The 20,281-nt window shown below is 58.9% G+C and overlaps 3 protein-coding genes across 7 annotated transcripts in view; 1 reads left to right on the top strand and 2 right to left on the bottom strand.

Moving 5' to 3' along the window:
- Positions 1–1,051, bottom strand: part of ACACB (acetyl-CoA carboxylase beta) — a 125,553-nt gene extending 124,502 nt beyond the window's left edge. Inside the window, exon 1 of the mRNA XM_062182599.1 lies at positions 832–1,051. The gene's annotated coding sequence lies outside the window, so the exon portion shown is untranslated. The remainder of the gene's footprint in view (positions 1–831) is intronic.
- Positions 1,052–5,052: 4,001 nt separating this feature from the next.
- UNG (uracil DNA glycosylase) lies at positions 5,053–14,276 on the bottom strand. Its single transcript, XM_062182586.1, has 7 exons — positions 14,070–14,276; positions 13,268–13,474; positions 12,656–12,751; positions 10,614–10,711; positions 9,961–10,049; positions 9,271–9,449; positions 5,053–6,072 (listed from the first exon to the last, which is right to left on the bottom strand). Exons 1-7 carry the CDS (start codon positions 14,199–14,201, stop codon positions 5,932–5,934), a joined length of 942 nt encoding a protein of 313 aa, XP_062038570.1. The 5' UTR covers positions 14,202–14,276; the 3' UTR covers positions 5,053–5,931.
- Positions 13,116–20,231, top strand: ALKBH2 (alkB homolog 2, alpha-ketoglutarate dependent dioxygenase). 5 transcript variants are annotated; one of them, XM_062182584.1, is made up of 4 exons: positions 13,116–13,276; positions 16,638–17,018; positions 19,041–19,239; positions 19,912–20,231. In XM_062182584.1, exons 2-4 carry the CDS (start codon positions 16,745–16,747, stop codon positions 20,216–20,218), a joined length of 780 nt encoding a protein of 259 aa, XP_062038568.1. In that variant the 5' UTR covers positions 13,116–13,276; positions 16,638–16,744; the 3' UTR covers positions 20,219–20,231. The 5 variants fall into 5 exon arrangements, with proteins under 5 accessions (XP_062038568.1, XP_062038569.1, XP_062038567.1 ...); XM_062182585.1 differs by lacking the exon at positions 13,116–13,276 and adding an exon at positions 14,551–14,675; XM_062182583.1 differs by lacking the exon at positions 13,116–13,276 and adding an exon at positions 15,903–16,018.
- The last annotated feature ends 50 nt before the right edge of the window (positions 20,232–20,281 follow it).

Here is a 20,281-nt window from a genome sequence, read left to right as displayed (position 1 = left end):
TATGGGCTCCTGGTTCCTGGCTTTGGCCTGGCCCAGCCCCAGCCGTTGTGGTCATTTGGGGAGTGAACCGGAGGATGGAGGATCTCTGTCTTGCCACCCTTCGGTAACTCTGCCGTTCAAATAAAGTAAACAAATATTAAAAAAAAAAAAAATTGGCCAGCGTTTTGGCATAGTGGGTTGGGCACTGCCTGTGACACTGGCATCCCGTATGGGTGCCAGTTCAAGACCCAGCTGCTCCATTTCTGATCCAGCTCCCTGCTATTACAGCACCTGGGGAAGCAGTGGAATATGGCCCAAGTGCTTGGGGCCCCCCACCCACGTGGGAGACCCGGATGAAGCTCCTGGCTTCTTCTTGCCCAGCCTCAGCCATTGCAGCCGTTTGGGGAGTGAACCAGTGGGTAGGAGACCTCTCTCTCTTTGACTCTGCCTTTCCAATGAATAAAAAAAAATCTTTAAAGACAGAAAGGAAACCGTGGCTCCTAGCAGGAAAGACCCACTGGCTGCAAGCGCCTCGCTCAGAGCCTGCCTGTTAAACAAACGAGCTACAGTTGAGAAGAGACAGTTGTCAGAAACAAGACTGACGACGGGAGCTTCGGGAGCAAAACAAGAAAACCACAGAGCTGCCTGCATGTGAACTGGCATGGAGAAAGCGGGCGCTGTGCTGGGGCGTCCCGTCTGCGCCCCTGAAGCCCAGCAGGCAGGCAGGTCCCCGGGAAACCCCAAGTGTTGGCTCTTGCATGGCGCCGGCTCCTGCTGGCAGTTCGTCTCTGCTCCCGGGGGACGTGCTGGCTAGCTTTCCCGAAGGACCCCGCGGAGGGCGGGCTGACTTACCCCTGGGCGCCTCGGTCCTCCTTCCCCATGTCCTCTCCACTGTGTGTTCAGGGTTACATTTTCTAAGTTCCGTGTTTGCCGAGCCCCGGAATCCACCCCTGCCCGCTGTGGCTGGCTGTTGTGAGTTTAAATGTCACTTTCAGATTAACCGGCCCCAGCTGTTTAAAAATATCCCCGGATCACTTAACCTTCAAGGCCCCGGACAGCACAGTGGCCGGGCCGAGGCGAAGCGATCCCACGGCCTGCCATCTCTCAGCCCCCTCACCGGCTTCGGTTCCAGATTCTAAGCCACCTAAAGCGTCCTCTAAAGTCCGGGGGACAAGGCCGTTTGGGCCGCCTGTGCCATGCTGAAAACGAACTGCCCACAGGTTGCCGGGCGTCAAGAGCAACCACAAGGCCTGGACGGGGAAGGCCACCCCTGCTGTCCCGTCCACCGGAGCCCCCCTGGGAATCGCGCCACTGCATGGAACGTGTCCCATTCCTTGTGACTTGGAGGGAAAACAAAAACGAACCCAAAGGCCCTGTTTTCATCCCGAGGTGGCTGGCTCTCGCTAGGGCCGAGGGGAGCGAATTCAGCACACGCTGCCGTTACAGAATGTTCCGTAATGTGGGGGAGGGCTGGAGGCATGTGGGACAAAGGTCACCTCCCGGTCTCTGGTCCCTACAGAACAGGCGAGGCCAGCAGGTGGCAGGGAAGCACAGTGCTCAGACAGAAGGGAGGGGAACTGCCGGGTTCTCAGCAGGGGCTCTGTGGCTCCCTCTGCCCTGGGCGCATCTCCCAGTAAAGAAAAGCCCTGGAGTACTGGACTTCCAGGGATCTTCACCACCGGACTCAGAGGCAGGAAGTGGACTTCTGTTGCCTGTGTGTCCTCTTGAAGCCTTGGTGTCACCAGCTATAATTGGCGACAGCGTCAGGGAACGAGGGTATGTTAGGTAGGAAGTCAGCAATGTAGCCTAGGTGTGTGCGTTAGGCCTGAAGACCAGCACCTACTGCCGAAGCCCCAGGAGCCCAGCATCTTGCACTTCACAGTCCTGCCCAGACCCTGATAGCCTCCCAGGTGGTCCCAGCCCTTCCCCCAAGGAAAGCTCCCAGAATTCTCTCTCAGGATCAAATGGGTTCCTGACCTGATAACTTGGGGCAATAAAACCTTCCCAGCTGCCCCTCTACTCCAGCCCGGTGCCAGCAAATCTGGGCAGGAACTTGCTAATTTTCACCCAACAAACCCTTCCGCCAGGACTCCCCATCCTTTGTCCTGGAGTATGGGTGAGGTGGGTAAACAGACTCCCTTAAAAACCTAGGGAGTCCAAACGAAGTCCAAACGAACTGTGCGCTCAGCTCTCTGCCCACCTGGCCTGGCCAGGTGCATTTTCTCCATTCAACCATGTAACCTCGCTCTCCCCCAGCCTGGGCACTCTGTGTCCCTTCCCCAATTAAGCCTTATCACTTCGCTCTCTGTCTCTCACGCCTGAATTCTTTCTTGCCTTTAGACAAGAACCCAGCGGCTTCCATAGCCTTTTCTCCAGTGACATTCTCAAAAGTTCTCAGAAAAATACAACTAAAACATCGGATGTATGCGGGTGCATTCACAGGAGGGGTGTCTTCAAAAGCTTCGTGGAAAATGTATCTTTATGAGAAAGATGATGCATAGATTTCAAAATTTTTTTTTCACCAAAACCGATGTATTTTTTAATTCTATTTTTCCACGACCTTTTTGAAGTCGCCTCGTACCTAAGCCAGGAGTCTGGGAGGAAGTAATGCAGGTCAGGCCTCCAAATGCCACCTGGGAGCCATATGATCGCCACAACCACGGCCCCTAGGACCGCTCCTGGACTGTGCGTGGACAACTTCCTTCCGGGAGTGGCTCGCGGGCTCCCTGGGAGGAGGCAACACTCAAACCACGTTTCTGGGGAGGGTCTTCTGTGACTCAAAGACCATTAGCAGGGAGCTGGATCGGAAGTGGGGCAGAATACGGGGTACCATATGGCGTCACCAGGACTCAAACTGGCGCCCATATGGGATGCCAGCACCACAGGCAGAGAGGCTTAACCTACTGTGTGCACCACAGTGCCGGCCCCACCCACTACATACACACGAAGACGAGAACTCCTGTCCAGTGCCACGGTTCTCCCTTAACACTGCCTCTTTAAGATGTGGGTGTTTTCCTGAATTCATATGGATGACTTGAAACCGAAGTTATTCATAAACTCTCCACCAAACACGAGGACATTCACAGAAGCATGTATTTATTCAGTGGTTATCTGAGCTTCACAGTCATACGTAAAGTTACTTGCCTAAGCAAAGTGGCCTCTGTACCTACCTTCAAGGTCCACAGAAAGCCACTCACACACATGCCCCACTGTGGCTCCTCCACCCCAGTCCAGCTAAGTCTTTTATACCAGAAACAAACTGAAGCGGAACGTGAACGCGAACAGGGGGGAATGCATGATCTGTAGACACATGCCAGTCTGTTAAACACACGTGCACACAGGTCACAGTCCCTAACCTTGCCCCCACTGGACTCAGATCAAAACTGAGACTTTGACACAATTATTTGGCAACTCATGGTTCCCAGTACATTTGCATAATAACTGATTTTGTCTACCCAATTCTGAGAGCCCTCAGTGGATCCTTTTTTACTTGCTGGGGGGTGAACAGTAATCATTTCTGGCTGGGGTCTCATATGCTCCTAGGCTGGGCCACGTGGAACTGTTCATACACAGCACAGGACGGGGGTGGGGCAGCTCCCCTACACTGCTGTCTTCTTGAATCTGCCGGCTCACTCCCTAAATGCTGGGCCCTGGAGCCTGAGCTACAGCCTGGGAACAATCCAGCTCTCCCACACCAGGCAGGATCCACGTCCTTGGGCCAACACTGCTGCTTGCCTGCAGGAAGCTAGGGTCAGGAGCTGGAGCTGGGGACGAGACCCAGGTACGTGGAGTGGGACATGGGCAACTTAACCACTAGGCTACACCCCACTCCGAGTGGTTTTCACATTTGTTAAATGCTCAGGGGTAAGAATCCAAAGATTTCACAAAACACAAAAATCACGTAAATTCAAATAAAGTTTTATTGGAACACAGCCCCACATTCATTCACGTTGTGCCCTGGGTGCTTTCTCAACAGTTGAGTGGTTCCTGCAGTCCTGACGTGGCTGACCCGTGAGTCCCAGACTGCCAGAGCAGCCCTTCGGTCCAGCGGTTAGGTCGACCGGGGCGGCCACATCCCCATCAGGCGTGCCTGGTTCTCTCCCAGCCTCTTGCTAATGCCCGTCCCGGGAGGCAGCAGACAATGGCTAAAGTACCTGGGTCCCTGCCACCCACATGGGCGACCCGGATAGAGTTCTTGGCTTATGCCATTTGCCTGGCCCAGCCCTGGCCATTGCAGGCATTTGGGTAGTAGTAAGCCAGTGAGTGGATAGATATTTCTTTCAAATAGAATGAAAATTAAAAAAAAAAAAAAAGTTAGACTACAAATGCCTGTTATTTCTTCTAAAAGTTTAACATCTATTTTTAGAGAATCATTTGTTTTCTGAATTCCCTATGGCAACTTGGGCTTCTTGTTTCCTCCCTACTCAGCACAACTCTGTGGTGTCCAAACCTAACCAGGGCCTTGGTCTTGAGGCACAGGAAGTCAAGCTGCAGCTTGCAATGCCCCCATGACATCTGCTATCACAGGACCGGTTCACATTCTGTCTGTTCTGCTTCTGACCCAGGTGCAAATGAGGGGCCAAGGACTTGTCACCCACATGGGAGGCCTGGGTGGAGCTCCTGGATCAGCCTGTTGCAGCCCTGGCTGTTGTGGGCATTTGGAGACTAAACCAGTGGATGCAAGTTATCTGTCTTTCCCTGTCACTTTGCCTCTAAAGTAAATAAATATAGAAGAAATAATCTAAGGTGAAGTGCCCACATCCCTGCCCTGTTGGCCAATGTAGCTGCTGGTCTGAACGTCAGTTAACAAGTCCCTGCAGGCGTGTTTTTGCCGGTCGGAGGTTGGATCTGCACTCTTTGGGGCGTGGCAGCCTGACCCCTCTCAGGCTGCCCACAGCACTGGGTAGGGTGCAGCTCCAGCCTCCTCTCTCCTATCAGGCCAGGCGCGGAAGGCTAACAAGGAAGGGCATGGCTGTTGCCAAGTGGACCGGGGGGGGGGGGGGGGAGGGGACAGGTGCTCCCACCAAGTGCAAGGGTGGCCCACGGACGCTGAAGGACGCTAGGCACAGAGCAAAAAGTTCAATAACCTTTTATTAGCAAACCTGTGCAGGCTAACTCGCTCACCCAGCTCAAAACAGCATCGCTAACAAGATCAGGCATGGAGGCGCACACTCAGTAAAGACCGTCTCTTTATAAAAGGATTGAAAAATCTCTCTCTGCTTAAGCATATTTGTTAAAAAACAAAACAAAAAAAAAACCTCCAGTGTTACAGAAAAAATATCACAGTGACCTCAGTCCATAAAAAAACAGCACGTGGCAGTCGCTGCTGCCTTAAACTCCACAGCGGGAAAACTGGAGAAAACTCACCCCTCCCGGTAAAAAACCAACACAACCCCTCACCCCACTTCCTCCTCCTGGTTCAACTCCCACCACCCCTTCTAGACAGTCGAGGTAACGGGAGAAACCAAGAGACACCACCTGAGCGATCAGGAAACTGAGCCCGCTTCTGAGCCAGACTTCTAGAAACTGCAAAGCATCCTCACACTGCAAGAGAGGACGGAGGGCTCCTTCGAAGCCCCAGGGGACAGTGTGCCTGGCGGAGACCAGAATGCCTTTAGAAGCAAACACGCAGCACCCGCACCTGCCAGGTGAACAGCAGCAGCAGCAGGCACCGGGCCATCAGGAAAGTGCACGTGGCCCGCCGTTCCCCACCCGGAGGGGAGAGAGCCGAGGGAGCAAGTACCTCTGGGGGAACTGCACGTTTCCCCCAAGGCCACCTCTGCCTTGGTTCAGGCTCTCGTCTGATCTTGTCCGGAGGGGTCACGTGCAGAGACAGGGGTCAGAGGGCAGCCCCGCACACAGTACTTAGGAATGGGGAGCTTTGCAATGCCACGTGGTCGCGGACGAGCACTGTCGGCAGCAGCTGCCCGGAGCCCACGCCTTCAGTCCCGGTCACAGCTCCGTCCAGTCGATGGGCTTCTTGCCAGACTTCCGTAGCAGCTCATTGGCTTTAGAAAAATGCCTGCAGCCAAAGAAGCCTCTGTACACCGACAGGGGGGAGGGGTGGGCCGTCTGCAGGACGTGGTGCCGCTTCTGGAAAAGACAAGACGGCATGTTTGGGGCTTTCAGAGACGGCTGTGCACCTCGGGGCAGGGGCACAGTTCCCCGCCGCTGGCCGGACTCCAGGCCTCTTGCTTGTTCACCTGAAGCACCCACCTACCTGTGAAGCTCTCGGCACACGGAGGCCGGGCTCAGCCTTCCGTTTGGCGTGAGCTATGCCATTCTCAAGGGCCAGGCCCTTCCCATCGTGCGGTTCCCCCGCAGACTGCACTTGCTAACGGGCGCCGGGACTCGGGACGCTCCCTGCACTGCTTCTACCAGCCCGAGCCACATGCAAGCCCAGCGTCTGGAGCCACGCACACCCGTGTCCTCAGGTTCTTAGCTGCAGAACACCACGAAGCCACTAGAACATGGCCTGACCAACACACCGATTTGGGACGCCTCCCGCTTATCAAGCAGGGGTAAAGTAACAATCCATCAGCATTTATTTCCCTGAAAAGTCTCCAAGACACTATTCATAGAATTCCCTTCAGGGACAGCAGCGATGGAAGACAGGCTCTACACTCTGTACCGGAGTTACTTCTCCACAAAGATGGAACCCAGGGGACTGCCAAACGTTCGTGGGGTTAAGAGTTAACTTGGGCACCAGATAATTTTGAAACCTGTGTTGTCACAACACACATTTCCCAGTTTTTGAAGCCTCGTGTGCATAAACTTTCAATTCCGTCTTCCCACGCGTTCACTGAAGCACCCCCGTACTCCTGATTTCCGGGGTCACTTGCAGTTATCTGTGTATGGAGGCTGTGGGCCATTTTTGTCTGCCCTTTTTCTGGATTTCAACAGGAACTGCTTGTCATCGCCTTTCAAAACGTCCCTACATTCAGGTGCTGTCAGGGAGGGGCAGCGTATTCTGACTAACACAGCAGAGCCTGAGCCGGATGGCCTGGGCTCAAGTCCAAGTCCAAGTCCCAGCCCCGCCCCGAGCCGCTGTGTAGGCGGGGGAAGTGGCTGTAGGCGACACCACCACTGCCGTATGCAGCTACGGAATGTGTCTCCAGCTTACCAAGTCCCCGCAGAAGGGCCAAGTGAGCAGCCCTGGTCCCTATAAACGTTAGCTCTGCTGACCGACTGCAAGCCAGGGAGTGCTCCTGGGAGCCCTAACGACCTCCTTGCTCTGGGCAGAGGCCCCGGCTGTGCGAGCAAAGAGGAAGCGGGTCCAGGGAGAAGTGAGAGGCTTGCTCAGCTTGGCACTCGGGGTGCACAGAGAGGTGTCCTGGTGGGGGCAGGCTGGGGCCGACACTGCCGCCTCTCGAGGAGGCACCATTTGAAGGGTCAGTGACTACGTGAGGGCCTAATGCAGGGCAAAGGTACAGTCAGGAAAGGGTGAGCTTGACAGGAGAGGACAAAGAATGCGGGATGAAGGACTGATGGTGTGCGGGGCGGGGAGCACAGGCTGAGTGAGCAGTGTCCAGGACGCCCAGATGCACGGTGTCAGCTGCACGGCCTGCGAGTGTGGAGGAGCAGCGTCACGCGGGGTGGTGGAGGAGACGGGGTTTCAGTTTGGAAGCTGCTGGATGGGATGTGCTCTTCAGACCCCAGTAAGAGACGCTGTGTGGATCTCTGCTCAGGACCAAGAGGCACAGGGCCGGAGACAGCACCCTGCCTATTTTTTTAAAGATTTATTTGAAAGGCAAAGTTACAGAGACAGAGAGATCTTCCAACTGCTGGTTCACTCCCCAAACGGCCAGCACTTGAGGCTGGGTCAAGCTGAAGCAGGAGCCAGGAACTTCTTCCGGGTCTCCCAGGTGGGTGCAGGGGCCCAAGCACATAGCCCATCCTCCACTGCTTTCCAGGTGCATTAGCAGGGAGCTGGATCGGAAGTGGAGCAGCCGGGACTTGAACCACTGCCCATATGGGAAGCAGGCACTGCAGGCAGCAGCTCAACTCGCTACACCACAATGCCAGCCCAGCACCCCACTTTCATCATCACGCTGCCTCTACAGCTCTTAGGCTAAACCACGTGGACCACAAATGACAACCAACGCTGTGAGTGAGAGCTACGTGGCCGGAACCTTCCCGAGCCAGGGAGGTCAGAAATCACCCTTGTGCACACTCTTACCATCTTAATAACCAGGCCCTAGCAGCTCCTGTGAGGTTAGTCGCTCAAGGACAACTGCAGTCCTACCCTGAGAGTCTCTGGGGGGGTCAGCATGGAAAGGACTCGGCTTGGTGCCATGCGGGACATGGGGAGGGAAACGCCGTGTGCCCACGGCCAACACACCAGTGCTGTCCTGCTGCTGCGGGAAGCTGGTTTATCTCAGCTAAGAGCCCTCGCCACGTACCGCAGCCTTTGCTCCAACACTCTTCACCCATGTCCCTCGCAGCTGCCTGAGCGAACCCCGGGCCCCTGTCATGGCTCATTGATCCTGCAGGCATGGAGAGCTGTGCTCACTCCAGAGGCAGAGCTGAGGGCGGATGAGGGCACGAGGGAAAGGACAGCCTCCGGGGCCACTCCCGGGCCTCTGGGCGCAGCAGCCAGGTGAACAGGTGCGTCAGCAGTGACTGGGGAAGAACGAAGAGGCGACAAGGGGGCAGGGCACGGTGGGACGGCTGGGCGGGTGGTGGCGCTGGGCCTTCCGCCAGGGCTCAGGCCGGAGGACCCTCTGTGCTGATGGCTGCGTGCCACAGCTGGCCAGTTGCTTTCCAGCCTGTCACTGGTCTGAACTCTACTGTCAATGGGAAGCCCAGTTCTAGTTCTGACAGCCTTAAGAGGGAACAGAACTCATTCTATAACATGAGCTTTCCAGGGCTACAGAGCAGGGACTCCCGTAAGACTCTGAACCCTCTAAAGTGTTAAAAACAGGGGCTGGTGTTGTGGTGTGGCAGGTTGAGCTGTGACACTGGCTCAACTGTTCCACTTCCGATCCAGCCCCCTGTTAATGTGCCTGGGAAAGCAACAGAAGACGGCCCAAGCACGTGGGTCCCGGTACCCACGTGGGAGACCTGGATGGAGTGCCAAGTTCCTGGCTTTGGCCTGGTCCAGTCCTGACCATTGCAGCCATTTGGGGAGTGAGCCAGCAGTTGGAAGATCTCCGTCTCCCCCACCCCCGCCACCCTGTAACTCTGCTTTCAAATCAATCAATCAATCAATCTTTTTTAAACAGTCCATAGAAGCCACACTATGCAAACCTCAGAGACATTTGGGAAGTGTTACCACGGAACAAAACATACCCGGTCGATGGCGCTGCCCTTCCTCTGAGCGTAGGAGCCCCAGAGCAGGAAGACTAGGCCACTGGAGTTGTGGTTCAGCCAGGACACGACTGCGTCGGTGAACTGCTCCCAGCCCCTCTCCTTATGGGAAGTGGGCTGGTGGGCGCGGACGGTGAGCACGGCGTTGAGCAGCAGCACGCCTACGGACACACAGCGGGGACGCAGGTCAGCGGCGGGCTCAGCCGCAGCAGCTGCCCCCGACAACGGGGCCGAACACACAGGAGTGAGACCGTCACTGGGGGGACTCCACACGGCTGAGGGAGCCCAGGGGTGCCCGCAGGGCGAGGGGGGGCGACAGGGCCTTGTCTTCTTATCCCTGCCTTTGGCATCCCCCAGTCTGCTGTGGTAAACACGGGTCACATCCTCATCAGAATCAACTTGAAAAATATCCTAAGTGAGATGCAGCGGCCCCAGGAGATTACAAAGAACCAAATGGAACTAAAGCGTCCACGCTCTGCTCCTGGCTGTGGAGCTTGACGTTGTCATTATGACCAGGAGAGCAGAAGGAGATACCATGCATTCGCTGGCTGCACGGCAAACAGCTCCACGCCCCTACTTCCGACAGAGAAATTCGCCAATGTACTAGCGAGCGCTCCAACCTGCGGGACAGCTGTGGCTGGCAGCGAGGTACGGCCGCGGCCGGGGCTTTACCTTGCTTGGCCCACCCGGAGAGGTCTCCATGGCCGGGATGAACGAAGCCTTCTATGTCTGTGGACAGCTCTTTGTAAATGTTTTCCAAACTGAAAGCAAGCCGGAAGAAACAGGAGAAGCCTTGAGCGGTCAGTGTTTCCCAAGGGACAGGTAAAAGGCTCGGAGGCGGGGCCTCCGGAGCCAGCCCTGGACTGACAATGGAACACGCCGCCCCGGTGACCCAGATCAGCACCTGTGGGCGTCCCGCCGGCTCCATCAGCCAGACCCCCACTGCCCGTGCCAAGGAACAGCAAGCACTTTGGAAGACCAAGTTCATCACCTCCTCACGGAAGCGGACGGCTTTTCATTTTTATTTTAAATATGAGGGAGCTTCAAAAAGTTCATGGAAAAATGGAATTAAAAGATCGTGCCAACTTTCCATGAACCCGATGAGGTCCCCTTACACTAGGCACGTGCACATATATAATCAGCCTCACACAGGAAACCCTTCAAAGCAGTGGACCTTAACCAGCGGTGGCCGTGTCCCCCCACCGCCACTGGACGTCTCACACTGCGCAGAACGACCCAGCCGCCCACGTCAACAGCGCCCAGATTGAGAAATCCTGCTCCGAGGCAGGTGGCAAGCAACCACGACTGGACTGGCACCAGCGTACCTGGGTGGAGGCGGGACAGGTCTCTGGACACTGAAGCAGAGCCCGTGAGCTTGATTGGGTCCGTGATATGGATCCTGTCCCAGGATGACGACCTTCACCTGTGAACACCAACGACACTGCTGTGTGCAGGCCACACCACACCTGGCTGACCTGTGATAACCTGCACAAGGGCCCAGTGAGAAGGGGAGCCTGAGGACCCCAAGGGGTGGTGAGTGATGCTCCACTAAGTCCATGACCAAACGATCCTTCGCTCCGCCATCCTGACACGCTACCCCACCTCCTTCCCGACAAGTGTTTAATAAAAACAAGCTGGGGTACCCCGGGTTAAGCCACCACGTGCGAGACTGGCACTGGGGTGCCAGTTGGAGTCCTGGCTGCTCTGCTTCCAATCCAGCTCCCTGCTAATGCACATGGGAGGCAGCTGATGTTAGCCCAATGCTTGCGTCCCTGCCACCCAGGTGGGAGGCCAGGATGGAGGATGGGCTCCCGGCTTTGACTTGGTCACTGCAGCTACTTGGGGAGTGAACCATAGCTGGAAGATCTGTTGCTCTGCCCTTCAGATAAATAAAATAAATCTTAACTGGGCTTACTCAACGAGTTCCATTTGGCGTTTCTCCTGTCGCACACCTGGTCCACAGTCCCCGGTCACTGGGCCCCAGCAGCTCGTCTCCCAGCACCGAACTCCTACACTGAGCACCTGGTACAGACACCCTGCTCGTGTGGAATTGGCGCATCCCTAGTGGGGTCACAGGCCCAAGGATGTGTGCATTTTAAACCTGTGCAGATAAGCGCCCAGGGGCTCCTCAGTGAGCCTTAGTGATCTGGATCCCCCACCCCACGAGCAGCACAAGATGAAGAGCTGTTCAGGTCACAGGCGCTGGGAGTGGGTGGTCACACAGGTCCCCAGTGTGCGTGCTGCGACTCAGGGCGGCTTGTCCTGCCCTGCCCTGCCCACCGCTTCGCTCCCTGCTCCGCTGCTTTCCCCAGAATCTGCCTCCACGCTGACTTCTGCTCATAACCCAGCTGTAGATGTTCCGGTGACCTGGGGGCTTCTGCAGCTCCCGCTGTGGCCCGCGTGTCTGGACAGGGACACTCTCAGGCTGGGGGGCTCGGTCGTGGGGGAGAGCATTTCGGGAGAGCAACCTAACCCCTCGGCCTTCTCTGTGCTCATCTGCCATGAAGCCCGGCTGGCCCAGGCGACCCCAAAGTTATCTGAGAGGCAGGACAGACAGGTTTTTCCATCTACTGGTTGGTTCACTGCCCAGATGCCTGCAACAGCCAGGGCTGGGCCAGGCTGAAGCCGGGAGCCAAGAACTCCACCTGGGTCTCCCACAAGGGTGGCAGGGACCCAGGCACTTGAGCCATCACCTGCTGCCTCCCAGCATGCACATCAGCAGGACACAGGAATGGGAGCAGAGTCAGGGCTCAAGCCCAGGCACACTGCGGGGTGCTGCACTGAACACCTACCCCGAGACGCACAGGCCTGAAGTTCTTCTTTGACTCCTCCCTGTATATAATGATCATTGATATCCACAACATGGCACAAAGGACAAACTGGCACTGAATTAATAGGACTTAATAATAAAAAAAAAAAACCTCAAAACTACAGAGCTATATTCAAAGCTCTTGCTCTCAACTGAAAACTGAAATCCCTAAAGCCCTCCAGGGTGAGCGGAGGCGGCCTGTGTGGGAGGAGCTACAGGAGCCAGGTCCCAGGCCCTGGGCAACAGGCTTCCAGGAGGGGCTGCAGTGGGTGGGGCCAGTTGGTTTTCAGAACCCAGAACCAAGGAGCAGGGCCACCCTGTCCAACCCAGGGGGCGTGGCCACACAGTAGGGGATGTGGCAACATGGCAGGCGGGCCCTTGGTGCTCAGTTCCCACAGTTCCTAAGGTGCTAAGCCACAAACAAGCTTTGAATAGGAGGCTCCAGTGGCAACTGATAGGCAGGATCAATCAATGCATGGGCAGGCCAGGGGTGCGGCCAGAGCCCCCAGTGACAAAACAGCCCGGGGCTCCCTCCCCTGCTAAGCAGCCCGTACTCACGTCTCGTATGTCACACATCTGGGTCCATGTGAAGACCTGGTGTGGGGGCGGATAAACCGTGTGATGCTTTCTTTCTTCCGCAACAAATCCCATGAGCTTAGGTAAAGATAAAGCAGGGTTACAATCAGATCGGCCCCGGCAGCCAGAGAAGTCAGTGGGAAAGCTGCTAACGCAAGCTTCGGGAAGGCTCCTCTGGCTCTTGGCCACGACCTACCTGCAAACTCCTTAAATAAACAGCAGCAGTCGCTGCCCCCCCCAGCCCCTCTACCCCTCTCCCCTACCCCCAGGCCTTGATTTCCTGATGCCGCCAACTCCCCCTCTCCTTTGTAAAGAGGCCAGTTCCGGCCAGCAGGTGCTTTCACTACACCAAGCTTTCCTGGCGAACAGACTAACTCAGTGGCTGACCAGGAAGTGACGTCACACCGTCCGAACCTCTTCCCAGAACCCAGCCCGAGTGGATTCCAAACAGCCCGGCCTTGTTTTACCCCGCCTTTGCACGCAAAGGACGTTCAAGCAGCGAATTAAGTGCCCGCGCCGGCGAATCACCCGGAGACGTGGACTTGGCCGGCCAGGCTATCAGGACGGGGAGAGGCCCCGCGGCGGCACGCTCACCTTGATAAAGTACGGCTTCCCGAACTCCCCGCAGAGGTGCTTCTTCCAGCTCTCCCCGAAGCCCACGGGCACGTTGCGGGCTGCGAGCCGCAGCAGGGCCGCGGCCTTGTTCCTCTGGATGCGGACCAGCTGCTCGGGGCTGAGCGGCGACGAGGGCGGAGTGCCGGGCTCGTCCTTCCCGGCCCGGGCCTTCTTGGCGGGGCTGGCCTGCAAGGGGTGCCCGGGATGGCGGGTCACGGGCTGCAGCCGCCCCTTCCAGAGCGCCCGCAGCTCCCGGTGCAAACCCAGCGGCCAGCGGCCCAAGATGCCCATGAGCGGTGCACACGCGAGCAAAACCAGCGCCCAGGACTAAGCCTGCCCCGGAAACCGGGGTGTTCGGTGCTAAAGCCGGACCGGGAGAGCGGCCAGGAGGGATTCGCCGGGCTCGGGGGCCTGCATCCCTGCGCCCCGCCCCGCCGGACCCGCCATGGGCGTCCCCACGCGGCCTTTTCGCGGCAAAAATCTCCCCTGCCCCCGGGTCCCGCCTCCTTCCTCTTTTGATTGGACAAGCGGGGCGCCCAGGGCGTGCCCGCGACGCGCCCATTGGCTTAGTGGGCCCAGAGACACGTCCTCATTGGCCAGCCTCTAAGCATGGCGGCCGATGGAGTACCGAGGCGGCTGTTTTGAACACGTGGAGAGTGTTTTGAACCGGGGGCCCGGGTTTACCGACGTAGCGGGGCGCTCCCGCACCCCCTCGGCCACACGGGGCTCCCACCTGCCTCCCCCTCCCCGGCCCCCGCGCCCAGCCCCCGCCGCGCCTCACCGCCGCATCTCCGCTCTCCTCAGCCGCGGCCGCCACGCCGGTCCCCGGGGCGGCCGGCTTGGGGCTGCGGGCGTGTCGCTTGCCGGCGGGGCTCGGGGAGAAGAAGGAGTAGAGGGTCTTTTGGCCGATCATCCTGAAGCCGACAAGGCAGCGAACGCGCACCGCCCGGGGACCCGCTAGGCTGGCGACTGGGGCGACCTCCTAAAATTGGCGCCAAAGGCCCGCGCATGCTCCGAGCGGGGGGCTCGGCGGGGGCGGGGTGGTCGGAGGGCTCAGTGCGCATGTGCGGGAGGGGCCGCGGCGCCAGGTGCGCGGGGTGAGGGGTGGGAGCGGGGCCGGCCGTGGGGTCCGGGGGCCCGCCCTTGCCTCCCACAGCTCCTTCCTGCCGGGTGAGAGCTGTGGGGCCGGAGTGAGCCTCGGGCGCGGTTGGCCGGGCTTTCGGTCATCCCGTGTCCGCAGCCTGTTTTCTGGGGCCTGGAGCCCACCCTGCGGGACGGTCCCCCCCCCCCATACACCTGCGGGGCTTGGGCGCCATCTCTTTGTAGTGGAAATCCCGACCCTTTGGAAATGTAAATTGCGGGTCTAAACATTTCCTGCCGGTTCCAGGTAGGCTTAGACTAAAACTCCGGCTTGTAGAAAAGTTGGTTTCCTAGGGGGTTGGGCGGGGTGGGGGTGGGGTGTCGGGCCCCTGAGACCCGGGCCTGGAAATGCGTGCGTTCAGGACTTACTTATTTGCGAAGCAGAGTTGAGAGAGAGAGAGAGAGGAGGGAGGTCTTCCATCCGCTGGTTAACTCCCCAAATGGCCATAATGGCTGGAGCTGCACTGATCCGAAGCCAGGAGAGCCAGGTGCTTCTTCTGGGTCTCCCACATGGGTGCAGGGGCCCAAGCACTTAGACCATCTTCCACTGCTTTCCCAGGCCACAGCAGAGAGCTGGATCAGAAGTGGAGCAGCCAGGACTTGAACCGGCATCCATATGGGATGCTGGCACTGCAGGCAGAGAGGCCCAACCCAGCGCGCCACAGCGCCGGCCCCTGGAGGTGTATTTTAGCCTTTTTATTTTGGTTTACTTGGAAGGCAGAGAGCGAGCGAGCAAGCTTCCTTCCACTGGTTCGCTCCCACATTCCTGCAACAGCCGTGGCTGGGCCAGGCCCAAGTCAGGGGCCAGGAGCTCCATCACGATGTCCCATGTGGATGGCGGGGGCCCAGGCACTGGGGTTAGGTTCTGATGCCTTCCCAGCGCTGAATTTCTGGGTCCCCAGGGTGCTACCCAGGACCCCGCCAGCTTTGGGTCCTTCAGGGAGCTGGGGCAGAAGCAGAGTAGCTGGGACTTGAACCGGGCTCCGGCTGCGACCTCGCCACAATGCCAGCCCCCCTTGTTTGATTTATTTGAAAGGCGGGCGAGAGAGAGCTGCCACCCACTGGTCCACTCCCCACATTCCCAGCGGGGGCGGGGCGGGGCGGGGTCTCCCTGCAGGGACCCACGTCCTGGAGCAGACACCTGCTGCCTCCCGCTGAGTGCAGGTTCGCAGGAAGCTCAGCCAGGGGATGCGGTCGTCGTCACACCTGCCCCAGAACCGAAGGCTCGGAGCGCGGCGGCCCTTCCCGCAGTCCCCCCGTGCAGTCTTCTGGGAGGCGGCCCACGGCCGGGGAGCCCACCCCGCATCCGAACGCGAGGACACCCGCAGTTGCGGAGTGAGCCTTGGTGAGCCCGATCGCGGCCCTGCTCGCCGCCCGCCGGCAGGGGGCGCCAGGAGGCCGCCCGCCGCGCGTTTTGCGCTCCCAGCGGGCCCCGCCTGGACGCGGAAGCAGAGCTGCGGCCCGGGGCGAGCCTGCGGCCCGCCGGCGGGGCCCTGCCCGGGCGTTTGCGGGGCGCCGGGTCCACGCACGCACGCGCGCCGGTGCTCATTCTCCGGCTCAGAAGCCAGAGTGCGCGTGACCGTGTTAATGGTTCGTGTATTTAGATCTTGTCTCCTCCTGCGCTGTGCTGTTTTAACGCTGCGTGGACCGGACACACGGACAGAGACCCTGCTTCTCTGGGTGTCAGGCTCCGCAGCTGTAAAATGAGGGTTTGGGGCAGGGCTGGGGGGCAGCGGCTGAGAAGCTGCCCGGGACAGCAGGATCCGACCGACCTGCGGGGGCCTGGGCTCCAGCCCCCGCCCAGCTCCTGACTCCGGCTCCCTGCCAAGGTGCACCCTGGGGGGCAGCCGCGTGGCTCAAGTACCTGGGTCCCTGCGCCCCGCCCCCCGTGGGAGACCGGGTGAGCTCCTGGCTGAGACCTGGCCGTTGCGGCCCTGTGGGGAGTGAACCAGCAGGAGTGGGGGCTCTCCCTCACAAATGATGTTGGGGTTTTTTGTTGTTGTTGTTAATATGAGGGTTTGGATCAGAGACTCCAAATTTGACTATGGCATGTGACTTCCCAGGGGGAGTCTGTTACAAGGTCAGGTGCCTGGGCGCGAACACACGCCTATGGGGTGCTGCAGGCCAGCTGTCAGCACAGCCAGGGTGGGAGACCCTGGACCAGGTGGTCCCCGCCGCCCAGCATCAAGGCCCTCTGCTTCCTTCCCAGGACGTGGTTTTTATACGCTAACGCGGAAGTGGGAGAAGGGAGGCTTGCGGAGTGACCCCTCCTGGGAACAGTTTTGCATCGAGGACAGAGCCTGGGCAGTCCCTCAGATGGACAGATTCCTCTTGAAGGGGGCTCCAGGCAGCCTTCCGGGGGAGGGGAAGGAGGAGACGGGAGAAGAGCCGGCTGCGGCAGACGGGGACGGGGAGCCCAGCAGCAAGAGGCCCCGGCGAGAGGCCGGCGCGAGCGGGACCCACCCGGCAGACCCCAGCTGGCGGCACATTCGGGCCGAGGGGCTGGACTGCGATTATACCGTCCTGTTTGGCAAAGCCGAGGCCGACGAGATTTTCCAGGAGTTGGAGAGAGAAGTGGAGTACTTTACAGGTAAGCAAAGGGGTGTGTGTGTGTGTGTGCGCCTATGTGTCTGTGTGTATGTGTGTGTGCCTGTGTGTGGACAGATCGGAACTCGGAAGCCCCGCGGGAGGGAGGGGGTTGCTAATGCAGTGTCACACGCTCCCTGCACACGGCCGGAGGACGGTGTTGGGGATGCCACCTGGAAGGGGACAGGCAGGCCTGTCCACTGGGAGCCAGGGACCATCCCTGAGCCCCACCTGGAGGCGGGAAGGCACAGAAGCCACGCTGGGTGCTGGCTGAGACCAGCTGCCTCAGGACACTAGGCCCTTTCAGACGGCTCCTGGGAGATGGAATTGGGCGTTGGCTTAACTGCAAAAAAGACTGAAACTCACAGACACGAAGAGTCTTGAAGATGTTCCTGGGAAATGTGCATTATGAAAAAACTACATGGATTTCAGAAATGTTTTGCACAAAAATTAATTTTTTAATAAGATTTTCATTTATTTGAGAGGTAGAGTTACAGAGAGTTAGAGAGAGAGAGAGAGAGAGAGACAGAGAGAAAGGTCTTCCTTCCATTGGTTCACTCCCCAAAGGCCGCAACGGCCGGAGCTGGACCAATCCGAAGCCAGGAGCCAGGAGCTTCTCCTGGTCTCCCATGTGGGTGCAGGGCCCAAGGGCTTGGGCCATCCTCCACTGCACTCCCCGGCCACAGCAGAGAGCTAGACTGGAAGAGGAGCAGCCGGGACTAGAACTAGCACCCATATGGGATGCCGGCACGGCAGGCAGAGGATTAACCCACTGCGCCATGGTGCCGGCCCCCACAAAAATAAATTTCTTTTTTTTTATTTTTTTTTATTTTTTATTTATTTATTTTTTTTTTGACAGGCAGAGTGGACAGTGAGAGAGAGAGACAGAGAGAAAGGTCTTCCTTTTGCCGTTGGTTCACCCTCCAATGGCCGCCGCGGTAGGCGCGGTGCGGCCGGCGCACCGCGCTGTTCCGATGGCAGGAGCCAGGTGCTTATCCTGGTCTCCCATGGGGTGCAGGGCCCAAGGACTTGGGCCATCCTCCACTGCGCTCCCTGGCCACAGCAGAGAGCTGGCCTGGAAGAGGGGCAACCGGGACAGGATCGGTGCCCCGACCGGGACTAGAACCCGGTGTGCCGGCGCCGCAAGGCGGAGGATTAGCCTATTGAGCCGTGGCGCCGGCCACAAAAATAAATTTCTAATGCCATTTCCCATGAACCTTCTGAAATACTCTAGCAGCTAGGGGTGCAGCCTGCAGAGAGAGAGAGAGAGGGAGGATTTTCCATCCACGGGTTTACTCCCCAAATGCCTACAACAGTCAGGTCTGGGGAAGTCCAAAGCCAAGAGCCAGGAACCCCGTCTGGGTCTCCCATACGGGTGGCAGGAATTCCTGGCTCCTAGCTTTGGCTGAGCCCCGCTCCAGCCATTGTGACCACTGGGGAGTGAACCAGCAGATGGAAGATCTCTCCCTCTCTCTGTTCCCTGTTCCTCCGTCCCTGTCACTCTGCCTTTCGAATAAATCAATCTTCAGGTAGTGGGGCCTCACCTGCTGCACCTCAGGCGCAGCCGCAGGAAGCTGGCTCGGAGGCGTGGACTAGCCAGCAGCCTGCCTCACTGGGCTCAGCGCTGAGCCTGCTTCTGCACCCACCACAGTGAGGGCAATGAAGTGGCACAGCCTGACCCCTGGCCTGACCCCCGGCAGTGGCCTTCTTTCTGGCAGGGTCCCCGGTGGACGGGGCACCGGGTGGCAGGAGACAGGGGGCACGTGTGTCTGTATCCGAAGGCCTCCGTGTTCTTAGGAAGCCACCAGAATCCAATCACGGAGGCCCCAGTCCGAGGGCTCCCCCAAGGCCCGCCCTCTTAGCTGCCCCAGTCCCGGGGGGCGGGGCACCAGGTTACCCTGCAGGACACTGGGAAGCGGCACTGTATTTCCTCCCGTCTGGACACCCAGGGAGCGAGTGTGCAGCACTCACCTGCCTGGATTTCTGGGCTTGGAGCATCAAGAAGGGCTCTGTTGTGTCCGCACAGGTGCACTGGCGAGGGTCCAGGTGTTTGGGAAGTGGCACAGCGTGCCCAGGAAGCAGGCGACCTATGGTGACGCGGGGCTGACGTACACGTTCTCAGGCCTCACGCTGTCTCCACGGCCCTGGATCCCTGTCCTGGAGCGTGTCCGAGACCGCGTGTCTGGAGTGACAGGACACACCTTCAACTTCGTGCTCATCAACAGGTGACGCCCCCTTGCTTCTTGTCCCTTCCCAAGGGGAGCCTTGGGGACCCCAGCACGCTGCCTGCATTCACAGGGCCCCAGGAGTGCAGTGCACCAGCAGAGCCGGGCTCATCTGACTGCGAGTGGCTGCCAGCCAGGGCTTTGGGTCTAGGGCACGGTTTTTCCGGTGGCCCCACGCCTGACATTTGGGGCTAGGTAACCCTTGGGTGTGGGGGCCTGCCTGCTGTGGGGCGGATGGCCTGGCCTGTACCCGCCGATGCTGCTGGCACGCACGCATACCCACGCCATCCTAGCAACCGGAAATGTCTCCTGGGTGCAGAGCCAGCCTGGTTGAGAACCCTGGGAGGAGGCAGTGGGAGGGGTAGCTGCTAACTACAGGGGAGTGCCTGTGGGTGTGGGGGAAGCTGTGGATGTGCCTGGCACACGGGATCCGCGTGCATCCATGTGACCGTGGTTTCCGGGGGAACGGACACAGCAACTGCGGGACATGAGCTTGGCTTCCTTCCTTGTGTCTTCAAGACGAGATCACAGAGGCCCTGGGGAACACGGTGGAGCTGCTTGGGGCCCGGCTGCTGTGCGGCCCCAGCCAAGGGTGGCAGACCCCGCTGCCTGCAGGGAGAGGGAGGTGTGGCCGGGCCAAGTCTTCGAGCCGTGCCTGTCTCCTGGCTGCAGGTACAAGGACGGCTGTGACCACATTGGAGAGCACCGGGACGACGAAAGGGAACTGGCCCCCGGCATCCCCATTGCCTCCGTCTCCTTCGGGGCCTGCAGGGACTTCTTCTTCCGCCACAAGGACTCCCGGGGCAGGAGCCCGGCCCGGCGCGTGGCGGGGGTGCGGCTGCAGCTGGCCCACGGGAGCCTGCTGGTGATGAAGCCCCCCACCAACACGCACTGGTACCACAGCCTTCCCGTCCGCAAGAAGGTGCTGGCTCCGCGGGTCAATCTGACGTTCCGGAAAATTGTGCCTACTAAGAAATAAAAGTTAACAGTTACTTCTCGCTTTGCTTCTCTCCTCTCGGAGGGAGCAGCACTGCTCCCCACC

The sequence above is a fragment of the Lepus europaeus genome, chromosome 23, assembly GCF_033115175.1.
Source record: "Lepus europaeus isolate LE1 chromosome 23, mLepTim1.pri, whole genome shotgun sequence".
NCBI classification, from domain to species: domain Eukaryota; kingdom Metazoa; phylum Chordata; class Mammalia; order Lagomorpha; family Leporidae; genus Lepus; species Lepus europaeus.
Note: the sequence above shows the minus strand (reverse complement) of the source record. Positions and strands in the feature narration are given on the sequence as shown.

Coding starts and splice junctions, on each gene's coding strand:
- ALKBH2 (XM_062182581.1), top strand. CDS start 16,538: ATGGGGTGCTGCAGGCCAGCTGTCAGCACAGCCAGGGTGGGAGACCCT. Junction 17,019..19,040: donor AGAAGTGGAGTACTTTACAG/GTAAGCAAAGGG, acceptor GTGTCCGCACAG/GTGCACTGGCGAGGGTCCAG. Junction 19,240..19,911: donor AACTTCGTGCTCATCAACAG/GTGACGCCCCCT, acceptor TCCTGGCTGCAG/GTACAAGGACGGCTGTGACC.
- UNG (XM_062182586.1), bottom strand. CDS start 14,201: ATGATCGGCCAAAAGACCCTCTACTCCTTCTTCTCCCCGAGCCCCGCC. Junction 12,752..13,267: donor GGAAGCCGTACTTTATCAAG/GTGAGCGTGCCG, acceptor TCTTTACCTAAG/CTCATGGGATTTGTTGCGGA. Junction 9,450..9,960: donor CTCCGGGTGGGCCAAGCAAG/GTAAAGCCCCGG, acceptor GTGTGTCCGTAG/GCGTGCTGCTGCTCAACGCC.